General features: G+C 45.2%; 2 protein-coding genes across 2 annotated transcripts; both read right to left on the reverse strand.

Moving 5' to 3' along the window:
- Positions 1-4,274: 4,274 nt before the first annotated feature.
- On the reverse strand, positions 4,275-7,421 carry LOC109760403 (uncharacterized). The gene is made up of 5 exons (XM_020319235.4): positions 6,915-7,421; positions 6,694-6,790; positions 5,675-5,753; positions 4,992-5,073; positions 4,275-4,606 (listed from the first exon to the last, which is right to left on the reverse strand). Exons 1-5 carry the CDS (start codon positions 6,945-6,947, stop codon positions 4,466-4,468), a joined length of 432 nt encoding a protein of 143 aa, XP_020174824.1. The 5' UTR covers positions 6,948-7,421; the 3' UTR covers positions 4,275-4,465.
- On the reverse strand, positions 7,403-9,645 carry LOC109760402 (uncharacterized). The gene is made up of 2 exons (XM_020319234.4): positions 8,990-9,645; positions 7,403-7,714 (listed from the first exon to the last, which is right to left on the reverse strand). The coding sequence occupies exon 1, from the start codon at positions 9,437-9,439 to the stop codon at positions 8,993-8,995; it is 447 nt and encodes a 148-aa protein (XP_020174823.1). The 5' UTR covers positions 9,440-9,645; the 3' UTR covers positions 7,403-7,714; positions 8,990-8,992.
- Positions 9,646-11,640: the final 1,995 nt, after the last annotated feature.

Below are 11,640 nucleotides of genomic sequence, written 5' to 3' on the forward strand. Positions count from 1 at the left end.
AGCTAAATTCCTGAGGGTTAATAGAATTGACATCTTACTATTGTCAGGAAAACAACAAGTGCAGACTTGGAAACGAGGGAGAATAGAACCCGGAAGTTAAGCGTGCTCAGGCTGGAGTAGTGAGAGGATGGGTGACCGTCCGGGAAGTTAGATGATTTGGAATGATGAGGGGTGATTAGAGATTAGAGGATAAATTGAGCAGTGATGAGGGGTGGTGATTAGAGATTAGAGGTTAAAATAATTCAGAAATTTGACAATCAAAAAAAAATAAAAAAAAATCACAAAAAAAATTTCAAAAAAAACATCATAAAATTTCCTTTAGTCCACCAACCGGGACTAAAGGTGGAGCTCCAGGCTGCGTCCACGTGGACGGCCTTTAGTCCCGGTTCGTGTAAGAACCGGGACTAAAGGGGGGGAGGCATTAGTAACGACCCTTTAGTCCCGGTTCAAAAACCGGGACTAAAGGCCCTTACCAACCGCGACAAAATCCCCCTTTTCTACTAGTGCTACCAGCTCGCGGACGCATTCGCACATCTGACCGATTTCACCGCCTGGGCGCGCCCCCAGGACGACCTTGGCCCTCCCCCGCCAGCGCCCTAGTCGGAGACCTGCTCGAGGAGTAGGCTGGGGACGGCAGCAGCATCCAGAGCCACGCGCTCGGCTCGCTCGAGAAGGGCGCGTCGGTCAGGATCTCGGGCGAACTGCAGGTGCACACGAGGTGTTTGTAGAAATGCCAAAGGGATGGAGAGAGGAGGAAGAAGAGGGTTGACGTGTGGGCCCCATTTGTAATAACGGTCAACCTAACTTGTGGACCCATCCTGTCAGAAAGGCGTTTAGAAGAGGCGAATCGGGCACTTTCCCGACATGGCATTTTTAGTCACATATTAAAAAAAAGCGCGATAACCCGGCTTTGCATGCTAGCACGCCCGCAACGCTCCATTGGCCGGCTAGCATGCCCGCGACGTCGACACTGGCTTCAACCGATGCCTCGCCGACGCTGGCTTCGATCGCTGCCTCACCGATGCCCAACATGCCTTCGCCAGCATCCGCCCCTACACTAGTACAAAATAGGGCTGTCTCACAGGGCAATATTCACATTAGTCCCGGTTCAGTCACGAACCGGGACTAATGTGAGCATTGGTCCCGGTTCGTGCGGCTAAGGCATTAGTCCCGGTTCACCTGGGCCCTTTAGTCCCGGTTGGTGCCACGAACCGGGACTAAAGGGTGCGATGCCCATTAGTACCGGTTGGTGGCACCAACCGGGACTAAAGGTTAGTCCTTTAGTCCCGGTTGGTGCCACCAACCGGTACTAATGGGCTTTGAGGCATTAATACCGGTTCATGGCACGAACCGGTACTAAAGGGCCCATCAAACTCTACCCCCCTGGACCGCCTTTTCAGTTTTAGAAAAAACAAAATAAAATGATGGAAATGTCAAAAAAATTAAAATAAAATAAGTTTCCCATGTGATATGTGGTCTAGTTGTTGGGAAAATTAACAAATATGAATTTCAACTTTATTTGCAAAATCTCTCTGGAATTTCTTAAAATGGGCATAACTTTTGCATACGAACTCGGATGAAAAAGTTTTTTATATGAAAAATCATCTACTCGAAAAGTTACATCCGAATTTAACGGGGGGAACCTCATTAAACATTTTCAAAATCCTCAAAAACCTAACAGAAAAAAAGATACGGGGCTTTTAAGATCTGGAGAGGCAAAAAATTTCAAAAAAATTCAAATTGTGGTCAAACTGTGGTCAAACAATGGTCAAACTAATTATTCTAGAATATTAGTGTTACTAAATAATTATTTTAGTTTTTTTGAATTTTGGTCAAATCTGGTCAAACTATGGTCAAACAGTGGTCAAACAATGGTCAAACTAATTATTCTAGAAATATTAGTGTTACTAAATAATTATTGTTTTTTAAAACAATAGTTTCAAACTCAAACAGTGAAATGTGTCACTTAATGCTCAAGCTAAATTACTGAGGGTTAATAGAATTGACATCTTACTATTGTCAGGAAAACAACAAGTGCAGACTTGGAAACGAGGGAGAATAGAACCCGGAAGTTAAGCGTGCTCAGGCTAGAGTAGTGAGAGGATGGGTGACCGTCCGGGAAGTTAGATGATTTGGAATGATGAGGGGTGATTAGAGATTAGAGGATAAATTGAGCAGTGATGAGGGGTGGTGATTAGAGATTAGAGGTTAAAATAATTTAGAAATTTGAAAATTAAAAAAAATAAAAAAATTCACAAAAAAAAATTTCAAAAAAAAACATCATAAAATTTCCTTTAGTCCACCAGCCGGGACTAAAGGTGGAGCTCCAGGCTGCGTCCACGTGGACGGCCTTTAGTCCCGGTTCGTGTAAGAACCGGGACTAAAGGGGGGAGGCATTAGTAACGACCCTTTTGTCCCGGTTCAAAAACCGGGACTAAAGGCCCTTACCAACCGGGACAAAGGCCCCCTTTTCTACTAGTGCTACCAGCTCGCGGACGCATTCGCGCATCTCACCGATTTCACCGCCTGGGCGCGCCCCCCAGGACGACCTTGGCCCTCCCCCGCCAGCGCCCTAGTCGGAGACCTGCTCGAGGAGTAGGCCGGGGACGGCAGCAGCATCCAGAGCCACGCACTCGGCTCGCTCGAGAAGGGCGCGTCGGTCAGGATCTCGGGCGAACTGCAGGTGCACACGAGGTGTTTGTAGAAATGCCAAAGGGAGGGAGAGAGGAGGAAGAAGAGGGTTGACGTGTGGGCCCCATTTGTAATAACGGTCAACCTAACTTGTGGACCCATCCTGTCAGAAAGGCGTTTAGAAGAGGCGAATCGGGCACTTTCCCGACATGGCATTTTTAGTCACATATTAGCAAAAAAGTGATAATTTTTTGTACAAATTTATAAAATGATAGTTTTTTGGCACGTTTCCATAAAATGCGGTAGTTTTTGGTTAAATAGCCGGCCCTGCCGGTTCCTCTTAACGAATGGAAAACCTATAAAGAAAGACTGGGCTGGTAAAAAAAAGATGCAGGAGACGTAGTAAGTGACCGGCGACGGTAAAAGTGCTACAGCCCGGCGCCGTGTCGGTACGACGGGAGCTGGGTCGGCAGTGAACTGTCGCCTCATTATTGGTCACGATCACGACGAAAGGCAAAGGCATCTGTCTCTCAATCGAGTCTGGGATGGCAATCTGTCCCCGGTCTGTGCAGCAGCAACAGTGCTAGCCCGGGTCACAGCACCGAATGCGCCTTGCCATCCGTCACGTCAAGGTGCATCTGCTGCAGTTCTGGTCATGCCGTCAAGTGAAGTGAAACATGAGCCGTGGGCGAAGTCAGACAAAAGAGGACGCCACGGCCGGCGAGGGCTCGCCGGGACATCGCCGCCGGAGGAGAGGAAGAACCTTGTCCGGAGGAGGACTCCTGTCCTGAACAATGTGAGATGGGTTGAGAAAATCGACTGAAAGCAACAACAAAAAGTCAGCCAGCTGAAAACATAGCATGCTTATGAGTTAGTATGAGTTGTCAGTGATGCTATGTTTTAATCGATCCGAATCCGAGGAGAAAATGGGAGAGAGAGAACTAATACATCATGCTTCGACTAGTCTGACATGAGAAAGCATCGCAGATTTTTTTTTTTGTTTTTTTTTTTTTTGGCTCGGCATGATGTGCTCGGTAGCAGTTTAGGATAATGTTCTGCACGTCCGGTTTTGCGTTTCGAAAGTATTGTTGTCGTGGAGTTGTCTTGCTGGCTGACTAATCTGACCAAGATCAGGTCAAGTCTAAGTCAGGCTCACCAATATTATCTTTTCTTTTTTTGTATAGTGGGTCTAAGATTTACTCCCTCTGTGTCAAAATATAAGATGTTTTTTGATACAAAGAGTGTGTCAGAAAACGTCTTATATTTTATACGGAAGGAGTGTTTTTTTTATTTGATCTGAAACAAGTTGAGTCCAAGATTATGGGAGTTGCAGGTGCATCCAAATACCTGTCGGCTCCACCTCATGATGAAAGGCAGAGAGGAGAGGAGAGGAGAGGAGCGCATCAGCAGCAGCATTCACCTGCTACTGCTAGTGCATATGCAGGGAAACTCTCTGCTGCCATGCCATGCCGAGCCATTCACTCAACTTTCACTGGAACTCACCCCTAGTCACCCATGCTTTGAAAAAACAGCCATTGCTGCCTGCAGCTAAGAGGAGGAAACAGGAGGGAGAGGAGACAGCACACACAAGCAGACGATGGAAGTAATAACAGCACTGAATGGGTCACTGCAGGTGCACTGAATTGGAGAAGGGAAACAAGGCATGATGCTCAGTAATCAATAACAGCCATATATATTCTTCCTCGAGTATCAAACTATTTCTTGTCCAACATACATTTTGTGATACACAATGGAGGTAAAGATAGGTTGCCGGTTAAGGTGGAAAGCGCAGGACGATTGATTGAGGGGGGTGCTCAGGCGAAGGATGTGGTTTTTAACCGACAGTCCCCGAGCCGAAGGATTTCACTATGGTGCTCACTCTCGCGCCGAAGCTTCTCGAGGCGATCTTCTTCCCTGGGACGTGGAAGGGGTTCGAGACGGCGTCCACGTATGCGGCATGGAACTTCCTGAAAAACTGAGAAAAGAGAGGATGACCGTGAGAAGGCTCTCTAATTTTTGCATCGCAAAGCAAGCATAAGCTACACTTCATATTGTCTACACACCCAGAAAGAGTCTGGAGTTTAGGAGTATCACTATAAAATTTACATGTCATCTGGAACTTGTGGTTCTGACTTATTCAGAAGCTGGACTGAGAAAACCTGACACTTTACACGTTATCAGGTATGACTTGGTATGAACAGCAAACTCATCACAGCAACCAAGAAACAGGACGGAAGTATTCTAATCAAATATCTCCGTACTTGTGCTTTCCCATTGAATGAAAGAAGAGAGATACACGAGGGATACTTATTCTGTAATTCTACTAAAATATGCCACAAATAAACAGTTTAAGAGCTTACATTTCGGGCATCTGCATCTTTCACATCAAGATCAGTCGTAACCATTAAAAATTTGACCTTTGTGTTTGTCAAATAGCCATACCTGCATATGATAGATTGTCATAGTTCATGAATTGTTAGCGTAATGATAAATTGGCAATGAAGAGAAATATTATAAAACAACTAGCACAGCTTAGATTCTATTTTTCTCACTTGATATTATACTGCAGGATCTAATATACTCTTTCTGAAATTGAGCTATTGTCTTTACTTATTTCTGAATAATTCAGATAAAATAACTTATGTGACTCTGTGTAAAGGCAATTAACTGGATTTTGAAACTTCAGTAATATCTGTAAATGAAAACTACTCCCTCCGTTCCAAATCACATTAAGTTCTAGCTTTGTCCTAAGTCAAACTTCTTAAAGTTTGACAAAGATTATATAAAAATATATTAACATCTAGAACACCAAATTAGTTTCATGAGTTCTGTCATAAAACATATTTTCACACTATATATACTTGATGTTCTAGATAGCACTCCCTCCGTCCCAAATAAGTGTCTTAACCTTAGTACAAGTTAGTACAAAGTTGAGACACTTATTTTGGGACGGAGGGAGTAGCATATTAATCAAAATACTTGGTCAAGACTTAAAGAAGTTCGACATGGGACAGGTGATAACCAAAATTGTGAAAGGACTTACACTTTATAGTTCTCAGTCGGATATAGAAGACCCAAAAATGTCTCGTTCAGTGTAGGTGCACTCTTTTTGGGATTGTTCACTGCCAACAGAATTTATGTGAACAAAAGTAAGATAGACGATAAGAGGGATCGACAAACAATAATTGCAATGTCACTAGAATGAAACTTTGATGGTTGCAATCTAAATAGTATGTGAATTGAGTCTAACTCTAATGAGATGGATGCAACCATCGGGACTCAGCTGCAAACCCTATAGCTCTATGCACATCAAAAACTTTGCATAGCAGAGTGGCAAAGTTAATTGCGATTTCTGTACCCACACAACATGGAATTTGTAACTACTCCCCTTTAATTAAGGGGCGTGCTACGCGTCCGCCGGCTGATCTTTTTAAAAGATCAGCCGGGTTGCAAGCCGTCAGATTTACCGCATCAAGCGGCCGAACGTGCCTCCAGTATTGCAACACAGGTCTTGTTGCAGAATAATTTCTGCAACACATGTCTTGTTGCAGAATTTTTTTGCAACTGAGGTTTTGTTGCAATGTTTTTTGTAACTGAGGTCTTGTTGCAGAAAAATTTCGCAAGAAAAGTTTTGTTGCAAAACGTAGACCCGTCGTTTGACAGTTACAAACTAGATTTCGATGCATTTAACCAAGGATTTGACAGGAGATGAGTCAGATTTGAGCCCTCTCCAGTTCATTTGAATTAAATCCAGTGAGATGGATGCAACCACCACGCTTATCAGGACCAGTCTCGAACCAGTCCCATGGTTTTGAATGAATAAATTGCAATTAACTTCTGCGCGCTCTCGCTTTGCGAAGCTTTTGGCGTGGCTGTAGGGCTCGAGCTGAGTTAGTTGTCTAATCTGATATATAATCAACATCCATTGACAGATACAACAAGATACCGATGACTTTAACGAATGATGATTTGACAGGAGATGAAATCGAATTTGAGCTATCTCGGTGCATTTGACAGGAAGAGATGCCTAGATCTAGATTGCCACGGGGGTAATGCGCCTACCTCGCTCGTCGATGACGTCGAGGGAGCAGTGGACGACGTGGTGGAGCTTGAGGGCGTCGTCCGCCTCCGTGAAGCTCTGCAGGTACAGCGGGTTGTTCTGCAACCAGTACCAGAGCATCCGTAAAGAAGATCAGCTCTACTCCCGCCGTCGCCGGCGAGGAGACGAGATCGGGATTTCGGGATCTGGAGCGAGGGGGCTGGGTGGGAGAGGTGGTCCTGACCTGGTGGCCGACGACGGCGACGCAGACGATCATGTTTCCGCCGGGCGAGCTCGTCGGAGGCAGCGCCGCCGGCCGGCCGGCAGTTGACGCGGCGACGGCGAGACGGAGGCGCGCGGGGGATCGACGGAGGCTGTTCTCTGCTGGTTGTTGGACCGTGCGCGCGGGGTGGAGACGAAGGCGGCCTATACTAGTGGATCGGAGGGCCACTGTCTACCGGTGCTCGGTGTCGCACCAATCTTGATGCAGACTGTTCAGGTTCAGTGCTTCAGACGTCCCATGAACATACGTCAGTACAAGGTTTCAACACCAGATGATGTAAAATAATCAACAGATACCGAACAAATTCAGAGAACAAATTAATCAGCTGTACATGGCAAAAGAAATCATATCACAGATACCAAACAAATTAAAGATTTGTGCTTGAATTCCAACCATGCCATCACAGACCAAATGTCGATAACAGAATGTGATATCACCAATCTTGAAAAGTCACAGAAATAAACCTACTTGGATTAATCATAATAGTGCTTATTCTGTTCTCAGCCTTCTTTTTTTGTATAAGTTACAAAATTCAGAGAATGAGTTGCCGCCTCTGAGTTCAGAGGATAACAAGAATTCCTGCGTATGAAACTATCTTGCAAGTGCATGCATCCATGACCTGACAAAATAAACAGGTGCAATGGCACCAGACGGCAGAGTGGAGTAATTTACGGCGTAGCCCCATTGCGGATGCCCTGGAAAGTGGACCTTGAATCCTGGACTGGATGCAGCAATCTCCCAGAGCACTTGCAATAGGACACCTATATAAGAACAAGTAATATGATAAGTACAAGACAGAGTACAGGCACCCCATTCTATTATGTTGCAGTATATACTCAAATTTTATTCTGTGGCATCATATACTCAATCTGTTGCAAGGCGTTATCTTCCCAGATGTAATGAAGCTGAATTTGATAATTGACTATGATGACAGCAACTAAAGCTACAAATTTCCTCAAATCCTACTGCATTTAGCAAGCAACCACACTGATAAACAGCATGGCAGTCCGAGTGGAATAGAATGTTATACAGAGAATGCGTATCCTACAGCATTTAGCAGGCAACCACACTGCGATAAACAGCATATGGCAGTCCGTGTGGAATAGAATGTTATACAGAGGTTGTGCGTGTGCATGACCTTATAGTTCGTCTATTCATTAAAAACAAGTATGATCTGACTACTTTCAGTGTTTGTTCCATGCCATGGTTTGGCTCCGGTTGTCAGGCGTCTGAACAATGTCTGGATCTGAGACTGTGAGTCTAAGCGTGTCTAAGCCTGGCTCACAAACATGATTACATTTCCGTTGAGTTTCTGTATGTGCTCCAGTTTCAGTAGTAAAATTTGGGAGCGCAGAGCTTCTTTGATCAAAAATGTATATTTTACTTGTAACAGTGAGCACACTATGCCTAGCTTGAAGAAAGTTATTGCACAACGCGAAGTAGGCTTGAGAACACTATGCAGTAACAAGGTTCAAACAAAGGATACAAATGAATCAAAGGGACATATATGTCAGGCTGCCCCTGATATGCACTAGATATTTATACACTCAAAGAGCTTAGAATTTATTAGTAGTCATTCCAAATGGTTTTGCTCAGAAGACAGTTACGAGTCTATTACAATTCTCTTCTAGTTTGTGATGCATTGACACTAGTCACACTGGTGTTAAGAATTTAAATTGTTTAAAACAGAGTATTTTAGCCTGCACACAAAAGAGATACAGATAACTACACTGTCGAGGTCGTTGGAACTGAATCCAGAACACTGCAAGAAAAGAGGATTGGCTAGATATTCGGAGCAGTGTATTAATATCGCAACTTGTTCAAAGCAGTACAAATGAAGGACAGTACTACAGAAAAGAAAAGAGGCTACCAATTACATTGCAAAATTACCAATCCCATTAGTTAGGATAGAAGACGGGCATAATTCACAAATCCTCTCATAGCTAAACCAATCGTACAGTGCAGCAAAATTTGCATCTAATTTTGATTCCAACTAGGCGATGCTGAAGTCGTAGAGGGGGAGTCATTGGGCTCACAGCTCAGGTCTGCTTGAGGCTCTTGACGAGCTTCCAGCGGGCGAGGAGCCTGGCGATGGGCGGCGTGAGCGCGATGGTGATGGGGACCCTGACGGGGAACAGGGCCTTGTTGCACAGGATGGCGAGCGCGAGCGCGCCGCCGCTGGACGCCGCGAGCTCCCCGGTCCGGTTCCGCGGCGCCTCCTGGCCGACGACGACGGCGGGGGCGGGGAGGGGGAGGGCCCCGTCGCCGGCGCCGGGAGCGGGGGCGGGGGCGGGCAGGGCCGCGTCGCCGGCGGCGGTGCCGGGGGCGCTGATGCCGATCTTGCGGAAGATGGCGTCGACGTCGACGTTGTTGTTGATGGCGACGTACATACCGGAGACGGAGGCGACGGAGACGGAGACGTGGACGCCGAGGGCCACCTTGCCGTACTTCCTCATGAGGTCCTTCATGCGCGCGGTGAACGCCATGGCTGGTGCCGCGGCCGGCGAGGTCGGGGACAAGGGAGGGGCGTGCGGGTTTAAGATTTTGCGGCGGCGACGGCGGCGGCGGCGCGACGGGCTAGGGTTTTCTGGTCGGTCGGTCCGTCGGATCGGCACGGCGGCGGCTAAAAGAGACGTGGACCCGAGTGCGTGGCGACCCGCGAGCCTCCCTTTCTTTCTTGGAGAAAAGAGGCTATGCTCGGACACGACACGGCGTGCGTGTACCTCAAGGAAATACGCCTTCAGGTAGCTTGCGCTAGAACATGTTTTCCAATCTTTTTAACAAAAATATACTTATTTTTTCTTTGTTACCTTTTAAGCGCATTTTTAGTTGCATGTTTTCTGTTTCAAGAAAACTTCCAACCTATTCTTCATATGACATGGCAATGAAAGGAACACAAATAATAAAATTACAGCTAGATCTATAGATCATCTAGCGACGACTATAAGCACTATAGCAAGCTGAAGGCGCTCCGTAGCTGTCGTCCCTCCCTCACCGGAACTGAGTAAAATTTGTTGCGGTAGATAGTCACAGAGTCGTCGTGTTATGATCTCACGCATGACCAACACACCAGAACAGTGGCGTAGCCAGCTTATTGCGCCAAGGTGGTCCATTAATAGAAATATTCATACAAACTTATTTATATTCAAAGAAATATATTTTTTTCTACACTATTTACAAGCTATGGGAAATGCTAGGGTGGTCCATGGACCACCCTCAGGTGTCCAAACCCTAGCTGCGTCACTGCATCAGAACAACAACCAGCGCCGATGAAGATCAGAAGGATCCAATCTATACACACACGGACAAAAATGGGATCCATGGAGATCCATCGAAGACCAATACTGACTGAGTCTCACAGATCCATTGAGACACACCTCCACACGCCCTGGACACGCTTGGTAGCGTTCGGGGAGCTTTGACTTTTGCACTTCTCCATCGGAGATTAACAATGCTCCGAAAATGTGAACTTCGGGATAGATCCCCGTCTCCAAACTTTTAACCTTAATTTGTTATGCGAGCTAGCTAGCGTATCGCCTTTTATTTACCGGGCATATTAGTTTGCTTGCCATATAGGTTGTTCTCACCCTATATTCTATATCTACTAGAGAACTTACCTGTACGAACTATCCTTAAAAATGGAAAATGCTAAAATTTGATAGTTAGATTCATTATGAAATATGTTATCATATTTCATTAATTTGATAGTCATCATATTTCACTAGTTTGATAGTAGATGCTGATATATTTAGCTATAAGCTTAATCTAACATAAAAATTGGCTTTAAAAATATAAAACACCTTACATTTCGAACGGATTAAGTAATATATCTTGAAACCAAGGGACAATTAGAGATGTCCTCCTAAGTACACCATCCACTCAAATCTTTTCTTTTCATATGCGTAGGCGCTAGCACAAAGTTCTCCTTCCCATGAAGCTCCATCGGCCAACCCATGGCTAGTGGCAAGGAGGGGGAACCTTTGGTGTCTCGGATCTGACTTGTAGCTTATGTTATGGTTTTTTAGTCCTCGTAGGGGCAGTGCTTGGGCAGATGGTGACACTTCATCTTCGAGTTGGTCTTCCAGGTTTTGATCCTCCTTGGACGATTCATCTGCCAAGATGGAGTCGACAAAGCACAGATTCATGTCATCTCCGTAGAGCGTCGAGGTTAGGGTTTAGCCTCGTACGTTCGTGATGGCGAGATCTAGTGTTAGGCACTTTAGATCGATTAAAGAGTTCAATGATGACGACTACGATTCGAGGGCACTAGTTCATAGGGGCATGTGCATGAAAACTTCATTGATGTCATTGACAAGGTCATTCTGACTCTTGTATGGGTGAGCTCATGCTCACCACCGTGGTGGCCATTGGATGGTTCATGGAGCTAATTTTTATTATGTTTGAGGGGTTCTGTATTTTAAATTAACTTCTATAATACTACTTCCGATCAATAATAAGTGTCGCGGTTTTGAAATTAACCCCGGTTTAATACCGTGACACTTATTTTATTTTAAATCAGAGGCAATAGATCAGTGTCTTTTCAAAAAGAAAAGGAAAAAAATACAACACTCCGTAGTTTAAAGCTGTGATACTTATTTTGGATCGGATAAAATAGACCCGTCTCTTTTAGAAAGATACAACATTCACTCCATCTCAAGTCTGACCCAATCGGCAATCATACTAACCA

Source organism: Aegilops tauschii, chromosome 5, assembly GCF_002575655.3.
Source record: "Aegilops tauschii subsp. strangulata cultivar AL8/78 chromosome 5, Aet v6.0, whole genome shotgun sequence".
Lineage (NCBI taxonomy): Eukaryota > Viridiplantae > Streptophyta > Magnoliopsida > Poales > Poaceae > Aegilops > Aegilops tauschii.